Source organism: Hordeum vulgare, chromosome 3H (genome assembly GCF_904849725.1).
Source record: "Hordeum vulgare subsp. vulgare chromosome 3H, MorexV3_pseudomolecules_assembly, whole genome shotgun sequence".
Taxonomy (NCBI): domain Eukaryota; kingdom Viridiplantae; phylum Streptophyta; class Magnoliopsida; order Poales; family Poaceae; genus Hordeum; species Hordeum vulgare.
Window position 1 is genome coordinate 41,881,094 of NC_058520.1, and position 22,413 is coordinate 41,903,506.

The following is a 22,413-nucleotide window of genomic DNA, read 5'->3' on the forward strand; positions in this document are numbered from 1 at the left end:
GATTGTACCCACTAGTGACGTAATCAACAGCAACTAGGATATGAGTATACCCGTTGGATTTTGGAAAAGGTCCCATATAATCAAAGCCACAAACATCAAATGGTTCAGTGACAAGTGAATAATTCATAAGCATTTCCTGACGTTTACCGATATTACCTATTCTTTGACATTCGTCACAAGACAAGACAAACTTACGGGCATCCTTGAAGAGAGTGGGCCAATAGAAACCTGATTGCAATACCTTGTGTGCAGTTCTATCTCCCGCATGGTGTCCTACGTATGCCTCGGAGTGACACTTCTGTAGGATCTGTCCCTGTTCATGTTCAGGTACACAACGTCTAATAACACCATCTACTCCTTCCTTATAAAGGTGAGGATCACCCCAAAAGTAATGTCTCAAATCAAAGAAGAATTTCTTCTTTTGCTGGTTTGTGAAACTAGGTGGTATATATTTGGCAACGATATAGTTTGCATAATCAGCATACCACGGTGTACTACGTGAAGCATCGATGACATTCAATTTCTCATCAGGAAATCTATCATCAATAGGTTGTGGGTCATCAAGAACATTCTCCAACCTAGACAAGTTATCTGCTACTGGGTTATTAGCACCCTTTCTGTCGACAACATGCAAATCAAATTCTTGTAGCAAGAGAACCCATCTGATAAGTCTAGGTTTAGCGTCTTTCTTTTCCATGAGGTATTTAATAGCAGCGTGATCAGTGTGAATAGTAACTTTGGAATCAACTATGTAAGATCTGAACTTTTCACATGCAAACACGACTCCTAAAAATTCATTTTCCGTAGTAGCATAGTTTATTTGGGCACTATCTAGAATTTTACTAGCATAGTGAATAACATTCAACTTCTTGTCAACTCTTTGTCCTAGAACAGCACCAACAGCATAATCACTGGCATCGCACATGATTTCAAAAGGTAAGTTCCAATCAGGTGGTTGAACAATAGGTGCAATTATCAAGGCCTTCTTAAGTATTTCGAAGGCTTCCTCACAATCATCGTCAAAAACAAAAGGAATATCCTTTTGCAAGAGAAGAGGCCTAGAAATCTTAGAGAAGTCTTTAATGAACCTTCTATAGAAACCAGCATGACCAAGGAAACTTCTTATACCTTTGATATCTGTGGGGCATGGCATTTTCTCGGTTGCATCAACCTTAGCCTTATCGACTTCAATACCTCTTTTAGAAATTTTATGTCCTAAGACGATGCCTTCATTAACCATAAAGTGGCACTTCTCCCAATTCAAGACAAGATTGGTGTCTTTACATCTCTGCAAGACTCGATCAAGGTTGCTGAGGCAATCATCAAAAGAAAACCCATAGACGGAGAAGTCATCCATGAAAACCTCAACAATCTTTTCACAAAAGTCAGAGAATATAGCCATCATACATCTTTGAAAGGTAGCAGGTGCATTACATAAGCCAAAAGGCATACGTCTGTAAGCAAAGGTACCGAAAGGGCAGGTGAAAGTGGTTTTCTCCTGATCAGCTTGTGCAACTGGTATTTGGGAGAAACCAGAATAACCGTCTAGAAAGCAAAAGTGTGTGTGTGTTTAGATAGTCTTTCTAGCACTTGGTCGATAAAAGGCAAAGGGTAATTATCTTTCCTAGTGGCTTTATTCAATTTCCTAAAATCGATCACCATCCTATAGCCAGTAATAATCCTCTGAGGGATTAATTCATCCTTATCATTAGGGACAACGGTAATACCTCCCTTCTTAGGGACGCAATGCACCAGACTTACCCAATCGCTATGAGCAACAGGATAAATAATACCTGCTTCCAGGAGATTTAGTATTTCTTTTCTTACTACCTCTTTCATCTTAGGATTTAATCTCCTTTGATGATCAGCAACTGGTTTGGAATCAGGATCAGTTTTAATCTTGTGCTGGCATAGAGTGGGACTAATGCCCTTAAGATCATCAAGAGTATATGCAATAGCAGCGCGGTGCTTCCTCGGAGTTTTAGTAACTTCTTTTATTCATGCTAAGAGAGGCTAGCACAAATTATAACAGGATATATCTCCTTTTCATCAAGATAGGCATACATAAGAGTATCAGACAACTGTTTAAGCTCGAACACAGGATCACCCTTTGGTGGGGGTGGATCCCCAAGCAGTTCAATAGGCAAATTATTCTTAAGGATAGGATATTGTTCTAAGACAACTCTATCTATCTCATCCCTTTCATCCATATGCATATCATTTTCATGCTCAAGCAAGTATTGCTCTAAAGGATCAGCAGGAGGCACGGCAATAGAAGCTAGGGAAATAGTTTCATCCCTACTAGGCAACTCTTTTTCATGAGGTTGTCTAGCAAACTTGGTGAAATTGAACTCATGTGACACACCTTCAAAGCCAACAGTGACAGTTTGCTTCTCACAGTCAATATGAGCATTGATAGTATTGAGAAAAGGTCTGCCAAATATGATGGGACAAAAGCTATGTTGTGTGGTAGCAAGAACGAGGAAATCAGCAGGATACTTCGTTTTACAACACAAGACTTCAACATCTCTAACAATTCCCACAGGGCAGATAGAATCTCTATGCTCGATAGTGACATCAATGGGTTCTATCTCGACAGGTGCAATCTCGTCTTTAATTTCATCATATAAGGATTGAGGTATTGCACTAACACTAGCACCCATGTCACATAAACCATGATAACAATGATCTCCTATCTTAACAGAAGCAATAGGCGTGCCAACAACAGGCCTATGTTTGTCTCTAGCATGTGATTTAGCAATTCTAGCAGCATCTTCACAGAAGTGAATATCATGGCCATCAACATTGTCGGACAGGAGATCTTTGATAATAGCAATGCTAGGTTCAACTCTAATTTGCTCACGGGGTGTAGGTGTTCTAATGTAGCCCCTACGTATCACAGTTGAAGCTTTCGAATGATCCTTTATCCTAATAGGGAAAGGTGGTTTCTCAATGTAAGCACTGGGAACAATAGGATCATTATAGGCAATGACTCTCTCTTCAACTGGATTGGGTTTAACTACATTGACTTCTAAGGGAGGATGATATTTACACCACTTCTCTTTGGGGAGATCAATATGAGCAGCAAATGATTCACACAAAGAAGCTACTATCTCAGAGTCAACTCCATACTTAGCGCTAAAATCACAAAAGGTATTTGTTTCAACAAAGGATTTAACGCAATCAAACTTGAAATTCATACCTGACTCCTTACCTTCATCAAGCTCCCAATCTTCAGAGTTGCGTTTAATTCTTTCCAGTAAGTTCCATCTGAAGTCAATATCTCTCTTCATAAAAGAACCGGTACAAGAAGTGTCAAGCATGGTGCGATCATCATGAGAAAGCCGAGCATAGAAGTTCTGAATGATAATTTCTCTCAAGAGCTCATGGTTGGGGCATGAATATAACATTGATTTAAGCCTCCCCCAAGATTGAGCGATGCTTTCTCTATCACGAGGCCAAAAATTATAAATATAATTCCGATCAAGATGTACTACATGCATAGGATAAAACTTTTGATGAAATTCTAATTTCAACCGGTTGTAGTTCCATGATCCAGTATCATCACATAGCCTATACCATGTCAACGCCTTATCCCTCAAAGATAAGGGAAATACATTCTTCTTGACATCATCCTCGGGCAAACCTGCAAGCTTAAATAAACCACAAACTTCATCTACATAGATTAGATGCAAGTCTGGATGTGATGTTCCATCTCCTGTAAAAGGATTAGCCATTTCCACAAGTATATGGTATCTATCGTAGTCCTTTCGATAAGTAAGAGCGTCGAACCCAACAAGGAGCAGAAGGATCTGACAAGTGGTTTTCAGCAAGGTAATCTCTGCAAGCACTGAAATTATCGGTAACAAGTAGTTGTGTGACAAGATGATTCGCAGCAAGTAGTAAGTAACAAAAGTAACAACGGTGCAGCAAAGTGGCCCAATCCCTTTTGTAGCAAGGGACAAGCCTGGACAAACTCTTATAGGAGTTAAAGCGCTCCCGAGGACACATGGGAAATTCTATCAAGCTAGTTTTCATCATGTTCATATGATTCGCGTTCGCTACTTTGATAGTTTGATATGTGGGTGGACCGGCGCTTGGGTACTGCCCTTACCTAGACAAGCATCCCACTTATGATTAACCCCTCTCGCAAGCATCCGCAACTACGAAAGAAGAATTAATACAAAGTCTAACCATAGCGTTAAACTAGTGGATCCAAATCAGCCCCTTACGAAGCAACGCGTAAACTAGGGTTTAAGCTTCTGTCACTCTAGCAACCCATCATCCACTTAATACTTCCCAATGCCTTCCTATAGGCCCAAATAATGGTGAAGTGTTATGTAGTCGACGTTCACATAACACCACTAGAGGAGAGACAACATACAACACATCGAAATATCGAACGAATACCAAATTCACATGACTACTTATAGCATGACTTATCTATGTCCTCACGAACAAAAGTGACTACTCACAAAGCATAATCATATTCATGACCAGAGAGGTAATGAGTAGCATCAAAGATCTGAACATATAATCTTCCACCAAGTAATCCAACTAGCATCAACTACAAAGAGTAATTAACACTACTAACAACCTTACAAGTACCAATCGGAGTCGCAAGACGGAGATTGGTTACAAGAGCTGAACTAGGGTTTGGAGATGAGATGGTGCTGATGAAGATGTTGATGGTTATGAGTCCCCTCCGATGAGAGTACTATTGGTGATGATGATGGCAACGATTTCCCACTCCGGGAGGGAAGTTTCCCCGGAAGGATCATCCTGCCGGAGCTCTAGATTGGTTCTGCTCAAGTTCCGCCTCGTGGCAGCGGCGATTCCTCCCGAAAGCCTCCTCCTGAATTTTTTGGAACGAAACCCTTCTTGTAGCAAAAGAGGGGGGCAGAGGGACAGCTGGGGGCCCACAAGCCCCCTAGGCGAGGCCAGGGGGAGGCCGCGCCTAGCAGGCTTGTGGCCTCCTGCTGGCGCCCTTCTGGTACTTCTTTGGCCCAGTATTTTTATAAAATCCAAAATAAATCCTCGTTGATTTTCACGGCTTTTGGAGTTGCGCAGAATAGGTATCTCAAACTTGCTCCTTTTTCAGGCCAGAATTCCAGCTGCCGGCATTCTCCCTCTTCATGTAAACCTTGCAAAATAAGAGAGAAAAGGCATAAGTATTGTACCGTGAAGTGTAATAACAACCCAAAAAGCGATAAATATCAACATGAAAGCATGATGCAAAATGGACGTATCAAGCCCCTTGCGTGAAACGGACGAAGATGCGACGTCGTCCAATATGAGACGTGGTGGGTTGGGCGAACCAATCCGGCTCGACGATGTCGGTGCAGATGTCCGACTCGGGAACCGGCGTTCCGATCTTGCCAATAAAGACGTGGATCTGGCCGAAGGGGACCCGGTATCCTGATTCGATTAAACCAGCCTCGGGACCCCAGCTCGAGTTGTCAATGTAGTACTTTCAGCAGCGACTCTTAGTCATGAGTCCGACCGCGTAGCTCCCGAACCCTGGAAGGGCTCCCTTCGAGAACTCAACTCCACCGTGTCCAGGCCCCATGGTGGGCGCCAACTGTCGTGGTTTTGTCACGGCAGATGTCCTCGTGAAAGGAATTAGTGGTGAAGCCATCGTAACTATGTGGCGACTCAAAGCGGTTGATCGGGGAACGGGAGACGAGTTACCCAGGTTCGTCCCCTCAGATTGAGGTGAAAGCCTACGTCCTGCTATGTGTATATTGCTGTGGAAATCGATTACAAGGGTGCGGATTCGCCTGACCTAGCTCTCGATTGATGTTAACCTAGCCTTATCAACCATAGAGACTCGCCTTTATATACAGGTCGAGGCTCCAGGTTTACAAGAGTCTGGATCACATTACAGTTCGTGAGCCGGTACGTCTCTAACTCGCCTTATCCCTTACGCAAGAAAACTCCAGGCGACTCTTTTCCCATATGGGTCGTAAGTCGCCTTCTTAGGGTCTTGGACCAACCGACTCTCATAGCGTACGCATTGCGTCTTCCGCTTCACAAATCACGACCCATCTTGAACATGGATACTGAGCTGCCATTATCCTAACCCGGCCCCATAGGGCGGGTCTTATAACGGGATAACATCCCCAATAGATGCCCTTGAACATCGTCGTCCCTCGTGTAGAGGATCTCGCTCGGGCAAGGGGGCACTCGAGGTGATGGGCTTGCTTGGAGGAGGCGAAGGGTGGCAGACGGCAGAGGGCGAAGGGAAGAGGGCTGGCGTCGAAGGGCAAAGATAGTGGAGGGGACGGACCATGGAGGGGGCAGACAGAGAAGGGGCGGACGGCGGAGGGAGCCAAGGGCTAAGGACACGACACTGTCACTGTTAGTGGAGGATTTTTGCGTGGGGATGCTCGTGTTTCCTCTCACCGCGGTATCGTAGGGTTTCACGTGTAATTCTAGGGATGGGTCGGACCAATACCTGGGTAGCAAATGGTCCTATGGCGATTTTTGGGGATTCTTGCATCGGGAGGTAGAATACTTGTTCGATCGGTCAGAAACGCTACTGCCGAACGAGGCCCTAAGGTGGAAATATGCCTTTACACGAGGGATAAGTATTTAGAAAAAAAATTGCCTTATGAGAGAGGTATTCATGTAAAAAAAGTTATACTAAATATTTATACTTCATGTAACCTCTTTTTATTATGCTAATGTCGTGAAAAATACAATTTACTTAGTTGGTGTAGTGTAGTTAACCACATATGATTATTGCTAAATAATAGTTATGGTGTTTCACTATACAATTTTTAATGTTGATTATTGAAAAATATAATTAAGTTGTACTAAGTAGTTGTCATCAAAATCTTTCTCGAATTACTTCATAACCGCATAAATTACATAGTGCATTTTGTGTGGGGGAAGTTCATTTATGTTTTGTAGACATCAAATATCATGGCAGGGATCTTTAAAATGCATGATCATGCAAATATCTTAATAGTGGACTAGTGTATGACTAGGTAAACAAGTTTGTAGAAACTTCTATATATGTTGAACCGTTGGCATTGATTCTTCACCATGGGTTCAAAATAAGTTGAGAAGGTGTGCATGTTGTGTGATTTGTAAAAAAATAACAATGATTATTACAATAATCATTGACAAACATAAAATGGCATGGATATAGTACTTTTACATCCATATTATTTCATTATTTAGTATACTCGCATGTAATGTGTTTGGAATTATCTAGTGTACACAAGCGCTCCCGTGGTTATAGAAATAAAAGGTTTTGCAAGAAATGGTAAAAATCTTGTTAACTTATACTTTAGTACAACTTGTATGACCTCCGTCGGAGAGAGACTATTATCCTAACTAAACTTTTCGTTGCATATGTAATTGGTTCGTCATGTGTAGTATAGTATTGGTTCCTCCAGATTTTCTCCTACAAACTGTGTCTTTTACTTTTAGATATTCAGTAGGCTATTGGTCATAATGGACAACACTACATTGGTTAATATTATATTAAGGACAGTAAAACTGCACCTAAAGCGAGTTCTCTCACCGTCTCAACAATTGTGGCCGTCATATGTTGTCTGCAAATCGTTTTCCACCATCCGATCGTTGCATCTCCGAGTAATCAATCACTAAGTGGGCTATCTATCCTGAGGGTGGATACTCCCGTGGAAAAACCCGTGCAATGTGGTTAACTGGACCTTAGCCCATCAATCTGTCTCCCGCACGAAGCCCGTCAACCAGTACCGCAAAGACTGGATGCGAGCCTGGGTGCAACGCGTGCCTCTAGGGTTACTCCCCGCCGATCTTTGGTGTTCGGTTCCCCTTCCATATTCTCTATCCAGCCATTCTCTACCACCCCCATGACAAGTGATGGACATGGATTGATGGATCAATCCAAATGTCAGGGTGTGATGTCCTCCACTGCTTGATTCCCCTCATTGCCAACCACTCATCTACCTCCGCTCCCATCCCCACCACCAACGATAGTGACGACGACGGTGATGGTTCGCATCTGCAATGGCGTTGGACACGAAGGGAAAGAGTAGGGAGACGTCGAGGCCGCACGATTCAGCCACACCATCGATCGTCGACATCGCATCTATCCTGGTGGATCTCGTGTGTGCGATGCGCGAGGCTACCTCACCGAGCGAGACCGCATTGGCCTTGGATGTGTTCCCTCGTGCCTGTGGCAACTTCAACAAGTCCACCTTTGCCGCGTCACACGGTCGACGGCAGCGGGTGAGAGACATCTAGAATTCCCTCTTTATATTCGATCCATGGTGATCCTAGTGAAATTCTCTGCAACGTATCCTTAGTGCCAGATGCCACCCCATCCTTCGGTAAACAATACACTACGTGGCTCTACCTTCTGTACGCACTGGTTAATGATCTCAAACCAGAAATCACTTATTTGAATGTCCCTTATTTTGAATGGATCAGGCTTCATGGTTTTCTAAATTCCTTAGCACCATTCTTTGGAAAACGTGGACATGATTCTATGCTATTTGGTAATTGCCTGGAGTGGTAAATCTTATCATTTATGTGGTTTCGTATATCCAAAGATTTCACATCAGTTTGTTCATGAAGGTGCGGGCTGCATTGGAAGAGGTACTTAGTTATGTCATTCTTTTTTGGTGCTATGAGTTTGATATTCTTAATTCTTGGGACTGGATTTACATTCAATGCATATATTTGTATCTATTCGTGTAATTACCTTGCCTGGTTCTCCTTAGCGTACAATTTTGACCAGCTATCAATGAAAATCTTTCTGATATTGATGAATGCCATACGAAGTGTGATAGGCAAATTACTGAAAAAATGTATCTTAATGTCACTAGATAAGATTCCTCTGGTGAAAGCATCTCGCTTCAAAACCAAGTATTACTCAAATAGGCGACTAGTTTAATCTTGGAACAAGGACAATTATTGACTTGATTAAATAGATACACATTGTTATTTTCGTTGATATGATATTTAATATGTATGTGTTAGCCACTGTGGAATAAAAATCCTATTATTACATATAAGTACCTAATTCCTGAATCACGTGCTAATGCGTGAATATGTAAGTTGGATATTCCTATTTGTAACCTTAGTTCCAACTACCAACTTGATAATTTATGACTCTGGGTTGGATGTCCCCTTTCTAAGAACTATTACCTACGTGCTATAGGTATATGCAATTTGTTTACTGCATTTTCCATTTTGACATATTAAGTTGTCTCACTTCTTCTATTGCAGGATCAAAATAAGAACCTATACATGTTACCTTTTTAAAGCATTATATCACTACCTCATGATACTTTGTGAGGCGCATATTTTATGAGACCATATGATTTATATTCATGTGATATCCTTTAGCTTATCATTATTGATTTTGAATGGTGCTATTTTAATATAATTTGACCCCAATACCCTTTCCGTATCATATCATATCATGCATACAAGGACTTCTGTTCATCGCAAATATTGTTACATGTATGTGTGGAAAACAATTCTTGTTTCAATTAATTTTTTCCCTCCTTAGTGAGCAAATGATTTGTTCATGACTTCTTGTTAAAGAAAACTGCGACCTTCTTGGTCATGTAGGTGCAATTTCTATGATGTATGTGTTACAAATTACCTAATAGTTGCAACTCCAATGCATGTGATTTTTAAGATCACTTACTTTTATGTTGGTTATCGATATAATGTTCGCACTTCGGTATGATACAAGTTGTGTGTTGTGATTTTATTTTCTTCACGGAGAGAACTATAGCTTCACATGCCCTCACAAACAGAAAGAGAGTACACACTAGCCCTTCTACAATTGCGCTACTTTGTTTCGAACGGATTAAATTTTGCTTTCAGTGCGAACTAATACATGAGTAGTTCATTCAAATTTACTCCGGTATTTTATATGTATATTTCTACTATTCTATCAAAAAAATGGGCGCGACAACGCGCACCATCAATGATCTAGTTTTTTGTATTTGTCCCCTTCTCTCGAGGTACAAGGACGATGCCCTATTTGGTCAACATGTGCGCTGGATGGTTAGGATCTCAATTGTTGCCTTGTTATGGTCCCGATGGCACCGAGACAATATATGTTCATTTTTATATATCAATATAAAAACAAGTAAAATACGTCTGCAATCCTTATATTATGAATGACACTTTATTTAATCCTATAACTAAAAAATGCACATTTTGGTCCTAAAAATGGATAAGTGCTTCACAACATGTCCTATCTAGGTGACATGCCGACGTGGCACGAATAAAGCCACGTAGGAAATATAATTTTGTGAACCATCTGCTATAATGTTCACTTTTGATTTTGTGATCCTATATCATCTAACGATGTTATACACACCATGTGTCATCGCTTCTCATCGTCTACTTGCTCCAAAACCCAATCTTCTTCCCCTTCTCCCTCGTCTCCATCTCCATCATTCCCCGTTGTCCTGCAATCACACTACCTCTTGCAATAACCATCTTAGGGCATTGTTCTCCACCTTTTCGTACCCAAGGGCTCACTAGGAATGCACGATATGGTAGCCACATGACGCTAATGTGGAACAACTACATCAAGCAGGTGTGATGGTCAATGAGGTTGATAAGGTCTCCAATATGGATCATGTCCTGCCAATGTCGGTGACATGAAGGATTGGGAATTTGAATTTTACAATTTTGAGGGTCTACCCGTTGCCAAATATTTCATTTGTGGTGTCGCTTCTTGTGCCACATGTGAGAACCGAGTAAGACTCGTCATGAACCATATCCAGTTGTCAATACCTAGATGTGCATTTCCATACTAGCAGGATCCAACCGACGCACCTGCTTAGTTTTAGGATTATCGTTGCATTTTAATAAATAAAAGTTAAATATCTAAAACATGTGTTGCTCTATCCAAGTGTTTACTACGGAGGAAGAGAAGGAAGGGAAACTCACTATCTTCGAAGAAGAAGATCCAAGAAATCACAAGCAACCACGACTACAACAACTCCCCTCGAGTAGTCACCGATTTGTAGTTGGATATACCAGCGATAGTTACGAACCATCAACATATGTAGATTACATAGATATGTGAATGATTGTCCAATAACATGAGATGATGCGGTACGACAAAAAGCGAGGCAAAAGGGTTAATACTATGAAAGGGAAAATGTAGCATGGGTGGGGAATGGACAAAAAACAAAGAAGGGCAGCACAACCTAAAAGCATATCTAGCCCTACCCATGTCTTTTTAACCCCTAAACTTCCAAAAAATAAGTTATCTTCTATTTTCAAATAGCTACAACCGCTACCTATTTTTTCTAGATATGCAACAATGCCACATAAGAGCATATCCAACAACTACCCTCGAATAAGGCACTAAAATAGTTTTATGACACAAAACGTGAATTTTAGAGCGCTAATTTTTTTCTCCAACAACTGCCCTAAAATTAATAGGGCACCACTGCCCCAACGGCTCACATAAATGAGGCACCCAAAATATCCAAACTAAAACTTTATCATTGCAAATTTGATCCAAACATCAAGACATACAAAGCATGCAAACTTAACATAGCTTGACTACAAACATGCAACTTAAAATTAACGGACATTACGGACAACTACTCCTCGTTACTAAGACTGTCCTGGTCAATGCCATCGTCATCCGTTGGATCGAACCTCGTCATCTGACTCGACCTTGATGACCCTTGACGAGGGACCAAGTTCGTCCTCCTTCACTGCATTGTTGCACTACACTCATAACTCGTACCCCTACATGCAAGATGTGGATTTTCCGTAGCAAACCTCGCCATTGCCATGTTGTCAATCTCATGGGTGTTGACGTCGTCTGACTCTACCTTGATCACACGTGATGAGGGGCTAACCTCGCCGTCCTTCTTCATCGCCTTGTTGCACTACGATTAGAACTCATACTCCTCATGTACGAGGTGTAGATTTTCCACGATGAACCTTGCCATAGTCACATCATCGCTCTCACAGGTGTCGACCTGGTCGAGAACGATACAAGTTCCCTTCTTCTCCTTACAGGACACAATGTTCACTTGATGAACTCCACCACCTCCCAGGATTCTACTTTCGGAAAATTCATCTCGTGTGTCGGCTGGCTGAGCCAGTGGTGAAGACAGCCCCATGCGTGGGTGTGAGACCCAAACCCAGTGTGTATTGTAATAATTATTGGACACGCTTGCTAGAGTGTACAAGGCGGCCCAGGGGCGGTCCACTGGGCTGAGCCGCAAACACGTGATGTCCAGCGCGCGTGGAGCGAGCTCTGCCGCGTCGGACGTCCCAAGCCGATGTCGCCCAACAGCGTAGAGGCCGAACTTTTATGCATTTCTTCTATCAAGGTTCCTGCAGCAATGCGCGGGGCATTATCTAGTTCCTCCAAAGTTGAAGGGATTAAACTTTTAAGCATGCAGCCCTTACCCTAAAACTCAACTCGTCGATCAAGCTCCACCCCTACATGAAAGTCTCTCTCCATATTATTCATCCTTCTTCCATCCACTTGTCCAATGATGACTTTTTGCCAATAAAAGATGTCCATGAGCTAACTAGGAACTATGGTAGATGATCCATAAAAGTAGCGTGATGGAAGCTCACCATGTACGACGTACGCGTGAGAGGAAGGATCTGAGAAAGTCGACGAAATTCGTCCATCACGGGCCACATTTCGAGCACTTCTTTCTCTACATGAGTTCTTCTCTTCTTTGTTCTCCTAGTGGCATGATGATGTGGTCCAAGACTCTACTGTTCATCAGAATCTATAACGGCCGGCAACATTCATGTTTCTGTACAAGTGCTTAGAAGTATGTGATGTAGGCACGTGTTGCTCTGCCTATGGCCGGTAATGATAGAAAGGAATGTGGTCATGGCCAGAAATGATGAGAAACTGAAGAGATTTTTGGTCGGTTTCTGGCCACAGAAGATGGGCAAGGAAGGTGTGGTTGCGGGAATGGGCGGCGTTGGGCCGTGGGCAGAAAACTTGTGTGAGGGAGAAAGGAAAAGAGAAGAGAGATGATTTATTAAGAGTTGGCAATGTTCGACTATAATCGAGTAGGAGGGATGGGTTTGAATATATTCCGCTCAATTATTTGAGGGGCTAAAGGTTTTGACAAAGTGCTAGGTGAAGCTTAATTCCTCTTACAGATTTTTTTAGGGAATTAAAACTTCTTATGCAAGGGTTAGATATGCTCTAACTATATTCAAATAATAATACACCTCTCTCATAAAATAAAATCAACTTGCAGTTGAGAGTTGGATCCAAGATCGATCCCTTCCCAAGCCACACCCGGATCACATGTCTTCAATGAAGCAGCAGCATAAAGGTGTAGCACAGCCCCGGCCGGTCCCAATGTTCACAAATGCTACTGCTACCGTTGGTTCAAAAAATCAGTTGCAGTTAATCACAACAAAATGAGCTTGTTATTAAATCTCTGACGCTTGGCGATTCAATTTCGAGCAGGGAATCGCAGCTCTGGCTCAAGGTATTGGCTCGCTGAAACATTACTCCTCCTAGCCTGTTGTACATAAGTTTTAGAGGGACAAATTAAAGTAGCCATCACTACAAACTTTAGTACGTACTCCACCACTGCTACGGCGCAAGGAGTAATTCAGCAGTTGGTACCAGGCTCAGTTTGCCGCTCATTTGAAAACTTTGACGTGAGATACAAGTTCTGTGTGTAAACACAGGTTTAAACTAGCATCCAAACGATTTTCCCGGGAGAAAAAACAACTTGGCACGAGCGAGAATTACGGGGGAGACTTGCTTAATAAAAAAGGCAAAGGAAGGGTAGGGGTAGCGTCAGCTAGCTCAGCAGTAGCAAATGATTTGGTGAGGACGAACCATCCGTAAGGTGACCCGTCCCTTTTCCCTCACCTTCTCCTCCGCGTCTTCCTTCCTCTCAGCCTATAGATCTCCTCTCTCTCCAAGAACTCGCTCAGCGCAAGCGCACGGCCGGAACCCAGCCCAAGCACCTAGCCAGCGCCGCGCCGCGCCAAGAGCCACCTCGTCCCCCGGCTAGAGCGGCAATGTCTTCCAACGGCAAGCCCAATCCGCAGCCCCCTGCCGCCGCGGCCGCGGCCACCAACGGCGCGGGCGCGGGCGGCCCGCCCAAGATGTACCAGCGCCCCATCTACCGCCCGCAGGCGCCCGCCAAGGGCCGCCGCGGGGGGCGCTCCTCGTGCCGCTTCAGCTGCTGCTGCTGCTTCTTCTGGGCCGTGCTCGTCGTGCTCCTCCTGGCCCTCGTCGCCGCCGTCGCCGGCGGCGCCTTCTACCTCCTCTACCGCCCCCACCGCCCGGCCTTCACCCTCTCCGTGGCGCGCGTCAACAAGCTCAGCCTCTCCAGCTCCGCCACGGCGCCCGCGCTCACCGACTCCATCGACTTCACGCTCACCGCCAAGAACCCCAACAAGAAGCTCGTCTACCTGTACGACGACTTCACCGTCACCGCCGCCACGGCCGCCAACGCCGTGCCGCTCGGGGAGGCGACCGTGCCGGGGTTCCTGCACGAGGCCAGCAACATCACCGTCATCAAGGCCACCGTCTCCGCGGCCGCGCTCGGGGTCGACCCCACCGCCGCCAGCTCCGACATCAAGAAGTCGGGCACCTTCTCCATCACCCTCGACCTGGAGACCAAGGCCGGCGTCAAGGTGGGCGGGCTCAAGACCAAGAAGATCGGCATCCAGGTGCACTGCGACGGCATCAAGGTGGCCGCGCCCTCCCCGGCACCCGCGCCGGCGAAGAAGAAGGGGGTGAAGCTCACCGTCGCCAAGGCGCCGTCGAAGGCGCCAGCCGTAGCGGAGGCCCCGGAGCCGTCCGCGGCCGTCGCCGACGCAACGACCTCGCCCCCGGCGGCGACCACCGTCGCGCGCGTGTGCCAGGTCAGGATCCGAGTCAAGATCTGGAAGTGGACCTTCTAGTAACGACGCAAACTCATAGGGGGGCACATTGCGAAAGCGAATCGAAGACACTTTTACTTTTCACCTGGGACGCGGCGGTGGGGCGTGCGTAGTAGAGATCAACCGACGGTTGCTGTAAAAAAAAATCTCATTTGAATTTTACGAAATTTGGCGGGGGGAGGGGAGGAGTGATGTGAGGTTTGAGATACTATTTGTTTATTATTTTTTCCTTATTTTCTACGTTTCTTTTTTTTGTGTTGCCTTATTTTTTTGCTAGTGCAAGTACAATTTGGGGATTGTTCTGCTTAACTTTGTACGACTGCGTGTCTATCTGAATGTGTAACTGTTTTTTTCTTCGGAGGGAATTTGTAATTGCTAGTCGCATGTATTACTAATGTACTGTCAAACTATACTCTTTCCTTTATTGTGACATGTTACCGCCCAAGGCATTGTATTCTTGATCGCCAGTTTTGTAATACCCAAAATAAGTATGATTTTGTAGAGATTTCGTGTGTGTTTTCTTGAAAATGGTCATACATCCGTCGCTTAGAAATATTCATAGTTGGAAAGCTGCTGTGGGCGAGCGAGTTCATCTTCTTCTTGCCGGAGTACGCCAGAGGAAAGGCGGGCGGTGTTGAATTACAGGGCAGCTTTCACGTGGGAAGAACAGTTCAGTTCCGGGAAGAGAGAAGCTCTGAAAATAATAATTGAACAAGTTGTGAGGATTTGCACCGTGAGGAGGAAGCTGTTGAAGGGCAAAAAAGGATTTCTTTTGTGCTTAAGCACGATGATGGGGGTCGTTTACCGGGATCGGCGAGGGATTAGTTTAAAGGTCAACACAAATCATTAAAGCGCGCTGCATCTTTTCCCAACACGCGACCATGGAAAAGGAGGAGGTAATTTACATGCCGTACCCGCGAGATGTGTTAAACAGTGGTACTACTAGGACGCCACCGCTATTGTTAAAAGCAGGGCGACCGTGCGGCCATGAAGAAGCATCTTTGGTGCACTGCTAATGCTGGTAGTGAAGTTAATATTCTCCTTTTTTCCATTTTTTTTTACTTTTCTTCGTTCATGACTATAAGATGTTTTATCTTTTGTTTGAATCGAACGTGTATGAACATGTTTTTTTGTGATTGTTCAACTGTGTCAGCCCGTACGTTATTATATTATAAAATATTTAAAATATATTATACTTGTGAAGGGGGATTACTAGTGTACTATGTTCTACTTTCTCCGATTGGAATTACTTGTCATAAAAATAAATATAAATAGATGTATTTAAAACTAAAATACGTCTAGATACATCCATTCTTATGATAAGTATTTTCGAACGCAAAAAGTACTTATTATTTTTAATATCATATCCCTTCTTTATTAACTAGTGATAAGCGTTGCTCCTAGATGGTTTAACAAGAAGGGAGCTAGATTTTGGGTCCACTCAGAGTCTTACCTCTTACCTACTAATAAAGCAAATAGTGCTTCTTCCGTACGTCATCTAAATTGCCCTTAAAGTTGATTAAAATTACCCACCAATGTCACCTATAAGTCATAAAAAACGTTCCAAACAGGAAAATCTCCGGACTGGGCCGGCCCATGTAGGCACCTCCTATATTACGCTCCGGGCGTTGGAAAAAGATGCAGCACACCTGTTTGGGCCGGCTCATGCGTGGGTGCCTGTGTTTTTTAGTTTAGTTTTTTTATTTTTCTTTTCAGTTCCATTTTGTTTTTCTACTTTAAATAATTTAGAACTTCAAACAACTTTTCCCAATTTTAAGAAACTGAGAATTTCGAAATAAAATATTTAAAAAACATTTTTTTTAGAATTCAAAAACTACTCAGGAGTTTTGAAAAATGTTTGCATACAAAAAAATGTTTAAACTTTGAGAAAAATGTCCATAAAATAAAAAAGTCAACGATTTTAAACAAAAGTCCGTGTAAAATCTTAAAAACAGTTTGTGCCTCTGTTTTTAGTCTCATTTTCTGTTCCATTTTTTAGTTTAAATAATTTAGAACTTTGAAAAACTTTTGCAATTTATAAAACTGGGAATTTTGAAATAAAAGTTTGAAGAAAACATAAAATGTTTGTGAATTCAAAAAATGCTCAGGATTTTTATAAAAATATTCACATATTCAGAAAAATGTTTGTAATTTTGAGAACAATGTTGGTGAAAACAATAAAAGTCCATGATTTTGAAAAAAAGTTTGTGTGTTATTTTTTGAGTGCAATTGAAAAAAATGTTTGCTTATTTAAAAAATGTTCATGCATTTCAAGAAATGTCCTAAAATTTTAAGACATAATATGATCAGCACCATTGAAGATTATAATTGTTTTTCTCCCGTTGCAACGCACGGGTCCTTTTGCTAGTTAAACCAAGCACTGGCTATAGTAGCAATAAAATTAGCTTCTCTTGGACAATACTCCAACTCCGTTTGAGTAATCCCACACGTGGTATGGTAGTGGTCAACAAAGGTGGCTTCCCCCAAAAAAAAACCGAAAAGAAAAAAATATTGTTGTAGGCCCCCTTGTTTCCTGAAATTGGAAACGCAAGTGATGCGCATCTTTAGCCTTGTTTGGTTGAGCTGTGGATTTCTAAAAGCAGCTGCGGAAAATCTGTTGTGAAAAATAGATGTGGAATTTTTTTGTAAGAAAGCTATAGGTCATTTTGGCAAACTAGGTATATGAGCTGTCGTTGTGGAGATAATTGTCCGAAATACCCCTATGAGTTGAGAGATTGGTTGCATGTTATTTAATGATAATAACATGGCAAAAGAATAGCATTACATGATATTTTGACATGGCAAAAGAGTAGCAACTTTTTATAAGGATCAATACAACACATAGAAATAGAAATGTTGATGAACTAGCAAGCTTGCCAAAATATTTTATCTTTCATCAATACATCAATACATTAGAACGCTTGCAATTTTAAGAAGCGAAAGCCCATTAACTAGATTACTAGGAGCGGCCTAAAATATATCAAGATATCATCGTCATTTGTGTTGTCCGTCATCTCCCCAAGAATAGATGATGTTTCCTTGATGACATGTGCCTTGGCAAAAATGACATGCATTTCATTCGGGTTGGCCAGCCCCTTGTTCTTATACTTTGCATGCTTAGGATATTTCTGAACAAACAAAACGTACCATAAGAATTAGCAATAACACAAACAAAACGATGAACTATATATATTGTGCATCCCAATTTGCCTTTTTCCTTTTCCAATTTGCCTTTTCCTTTTGCATCTAATTCACAACAAAAGCTCGGGCATATAAGCTAATTGCCAAACACTTATTAATGCACAAATTTCTGACATAACCATGAAGCAAGGCATGTTGAGCACACACGAGAGTTATGCATTCATGTGAACTAAATAAGTTTTTCACACCAGGAATAATGCACATACAGGGACATGGACATGTACATCGCAAAAAAAAAATTAAAAAATTACTCCCTCCGTCTCGGTTTATAAATCATCTTAGGTTGTGCACCGCAACCAAAATGGAGAGGAAAACAAGAGAAATTAATGTGAACTTGCTAATTAATACAATTGCATGCAATGAATTGACCACTGCATGTCGTGCTAGTTAGTCTCAAGTCATTAAAAACATACACGTCTGACGTCTCTTGTTGGTTGATTTCTTTATTCAAGTCAAAAAAACAAGAAACGAGGTGAAAATTAATGCATCGTGCCTTAGTGTTTTGGGATTATTTGGTTTTCGTAAGATGACTTATAAGGAAGTACCTCACAAAGAGCTGCCGAGACAGAACTTCGGCAAGGTACGTCGTGCAACTCAGATTAGCAGCAGCAGCGAGTTCCCAGAGTGGAGAGTCTCGTCGGGCGAAGGAGGAAGGGGGGATGGGTGTGTCCGGTAGGTGGTGGATCGCCGGTGCCCCTCGCTCCTTGCAGCGGCAGCGACAGGGTAAGAGCTCGAGGTGGTTGAGGGCCGGCGGCGCCCAGCCGTCGCGGCGGAGGAGAGGGAGCTCGAGACGGTCGGCGGAGGATGGGGAGCTCGAGGTGACCGGAGGATGGCCGCGCCGTGCCATCGCTTCGGAGGGGAAGGCCGGCGTCAACCAGCGGGGGCGACGGCGACAGGAACGCTAGTCGCTAGAACGGGGAGAGGACAAAAAGGCGGCAGAAAAGGGAGGCGCTCAGGTTTCTCTCGTGGGGTGGATCGATCTATTCTAGTGGCAAACGTGGGTAATTTGTCATCTATTCGGGGGTACGTTTAGTTGGCCACGCATCGAGTTTCGATGTAAGGTTCTTCATAGAAGAAACTTTAACTTTAGTTGGAAATTCAATCTCCAAAGATTTGTCCATGTGTGGTTAGTATTGCTTGAATCCATTCCATCATCATGTCTCGATTATTTGTCCATGTTGATAATCCTAGGCATAGTGATATGTTCATCGCGTTGAGAAGACATGTTTTGTTAAAGCTCCAAGCAGTCAAATTTATCATCTCATCTTTCGGTAAAAGAATGGCAAGGATTTTCCCTTGAGTCAACATTCCAAAACATTTGTTCGATGACATGCCCATCATAGTGGTCGGTAGAAAGATCAATGAGATAATTTACCTTGGACAACAAGTGTCCCCCATGATGTACTATAACTTTCCTCAAAGGAGAGTTCGGAATACATCAATTTGTTCCAAATGTTAAAGTCTTTATCAACGCTCATTTGCCAGATATAACTATGTGTCAATGGTATTGACCCCGACCACAATGATGTGCCATATGCATGAATCTTTATTCTTCAAAGCAGCATTTAAAAGTCATCATCAACGAAATATTCAACTCATTTTTCCTGCACAAATGGAATTATGATCATGGATAATTCTCCAAGTTGATTTGCCAATAACCAAGTTGAAATGGTGAATATCATGGAACCCGTGCCTACTTGCTGCTTCGGTACACATAAATTACGAGGTGGATAAATGTATTCTTCTTGGATCGTCACCATCCCTCGTTACTAATGCGGCATTGCATCCATGATTCATGGTAAGTTTGTTTAGAGATTTTAAAAATAGACATTGCATGAGATGGTACCATATGCAATCAATTTAAAGCGAACCTTTTTTCATTAGGCTGGTCATAGTGGGAATAACTAAGATAGTATCATGTACTTGAGACTAACAAACATGCTGATGTGGCAGATAATTAAAGAAAAGAGAGAGGGTTAGAGTAACATAGGTAGATACCGTAACATTTTAAATGTTATGCTACTATGTGTCATGCATATCAATAAATAAGGTCATCTATGATCTTATTTTGTGATACTATACACTATGAAGGGAATATCATACAACAGTATCATATGCATGATACTACTATATCATACTTCCCACTATGACCGGCCTTAGCGATAGCTATCTCTTCTTCCTTTTGCAGAGGATAGTTATGTTTCCATTCGCCATTCATTCTTTGTTTTTCCAATTCACATGTATCGAATAAAACGAGTATATTTAGATATACTTTTTGAGAACTAACAAGCCGATATAGTTAGGAGTCGCGTCATCAGCCCAAGTATTGTATTGGGTTAGATAGGCCCGAACGGGCCGATGCTAGGCCAGTAGTCCAGTTGCCGTAGAGAAACCCTTTCCTTCCTTCTCTAGTGTAGGCGGTCCCTATCTGGTTCGTAAATCAATGTAAAGCGACTTAGCGCATAACTCCCTCGCGCGCCTGTCCAATTTATGGGATGGTCAGTCCGGTCCCCCCTCCCTCTGCTTCGGGGAACCTTCCCTGAATTGATTTTTTTTTCTTGTAGTTTATTTTCTTTTCTCCTTTTCAGGTATTCCTTTTCTTGTTTTGTGTTTTATTATCCTTTCTTTTTTTAGTTTTACTTTATTTTTTTCCTTTTTCCTTTTCATATTACAAACATTTTCATATTCGTGAATATTATTAAAATGACTACATTATTTCCCCGTGAAACATTTGTTTGAAATTATGAATATTAAAAAAAAAATCTAAAATCGTGAATATCTATTAAAAGTCTTTGAACACTTTTTTCTAAACTCGTGAATATGTTTTTTTGAATCGATGAACATTTTTAGATTTTTTGGAACATATTTTCAAAAACTCATGAATAGTTGTTTTCTAATTTTTTTATGAAATGAATGAACATTTTTCGAATTACGGAATCCTTTCTAAAGGATTTTAAAAATATGCAGACATTTCTGTCAATTTGGAAATTTGAACATTTTTGTCAACTCCACGTACAATTTTTGAATACGCAGGATTTCTTGAATTCCTAAACATTTCTTCAATTTCATGGACACTTTTTTCAAATCCACGTAAAACATTTGAATTATTTATGCAAGGATAAAAATCCTGAATTTTTTAAATTCATGAATATTTTTGTCAAATCCATGTACAATTTTTTAGTACGCAAATATTTCATGCTTTCCCCATAAAAATAAAAACCATGAACAGTTTTTTCAAATCCACGCAGAATATTTCAATACTCATTTCTTCTAATCATTTTTTGAAGTCATGAACATTTTTTGAATACATGTACGTTTCTTTGAATCTACATACATATTTTTATTCCCTGATTTGTTTTAAAAAACATGAACATCTTATGACATCTCAAACATCCGCCCCCTAAAAGTTCCCTACTTTATAACATTGAAACCTCTTGAAATCTATAATTATTTCAAAGAAGCAAAAACGAAAAAGAAACGAAAAAACAAAAGGAAAGAAGCAAAAAAAAGGAAATGAAAAAGGGGCATGCCTTCTCCAACATGGGCCGGACCAAGGTGTGAGGGTGCGCGTTTGCCCCTTATTTGGCGCTAGGTAGCCGAATACACCCCCCCCCCCCCCCCCCCCCCGACCTCCTATGTGCCACATTTCGCGGCGAGGAGCCAGCGTGACACACACAGAAGGCGTGCGGTTGGGCTGGCCCACTGAGAACCGCCGCGAAGTATGTCTGCTGTGTAAAAAATCGTGAAAACGAAATTAAAGCAAAGCGAGGAATTAAACCCACGACGTCGACTTACACCACAAGCGCTGCTACCCACAAAAAGCAAGTCACCACATGTGAATAATAACGAATCGCCACACTACTTAAGAAATTACTATCTCTCGATATTCCCCCTTGAATGACTTTTCTTTCCTTTGAAAAAAGAAGAATGGAAAGAAAAAGAGAGAAAACATAGAAAATAAATAGAACCGCAAACATTTTTAAAGCTGCTAACGAATCAAAACATGAACATCTTTAAAGTTTGCAAAAACAATGACAAGCGGGAACATTTTTTGAAGTTCTGAATAATTTTTAAATAACCCTAAGAACATTTTGTATGAAACACGAACATTTTTTGAATCTTAAGAACAAATTTTAAAACTGAGATCAATTTTGAAAAATTCTGAACAAATTTTGGAGAACGAATTTTTTTTACAGCACGAAGATTTTTTGAATCTTGAGAACAAAACTTAAAAACGAATTTTATCTTGAGAACAAAATTTAATGTTACTTTTAGCCCAAGCAAAACTAAACCCAATTTTTTCCATCCAAACCAATTTAAACTCAACACGTAACC

The 22,413-nt window shown here is 41.9% G+C and overlaps 2 protein-coding genes across 2 annotated transcripts; one reads left to right on the forward strand and one right to left on the reverse strand.

The window, feature by feature from the left end:
* Nucleotides 1-13,501: 13,501 nt before the first annotated feature.
* Nucleotides 13,502-15,322, forward strand: LOC123442884 (NDR1/HIN1-like protein 2). Its single transcript, XM_045119057.1, has one exon. The coding sequence runs from the start codon at nucleotides 14,008-14,010 to the stop codon at nucleotides 14,896-14,898; it is 891 nt and encodes a 296-aa protein (XP_044974992.1). The 5' UTR covers nucleotides 13,502-14,007; the 3' UTR covers nucleotides 14,899-15,322.
* A 2,346-nt stretch (nucleotides 15,323-17,668) lies between these two features.
* Nucleotides 17,669-19,229, reverse strand: LOC123439477. Its single transcript, XM_045116189.1, has 2 exons — nucleotides 18,624-19,229; nucleotides 17,669-18,005 (listed from the first exon to the last, which is right to left on the reverse strand). The coding sequence occupies exons 1-2, from the start codon at nucleotides 18,923-18,925 to the stop codon at nucleotides 17,888-17,890; spliced, it is 420 nt and encodes a 139-aa protein (XP_044972124.1). The 5' UTR covers nucleotides 18,926-19,229; the 3' UTR covers nucleotides 17,669-17,887.
* Nucleotides 19,230-22,413: the final 3,184 nt, after the last annotated feature.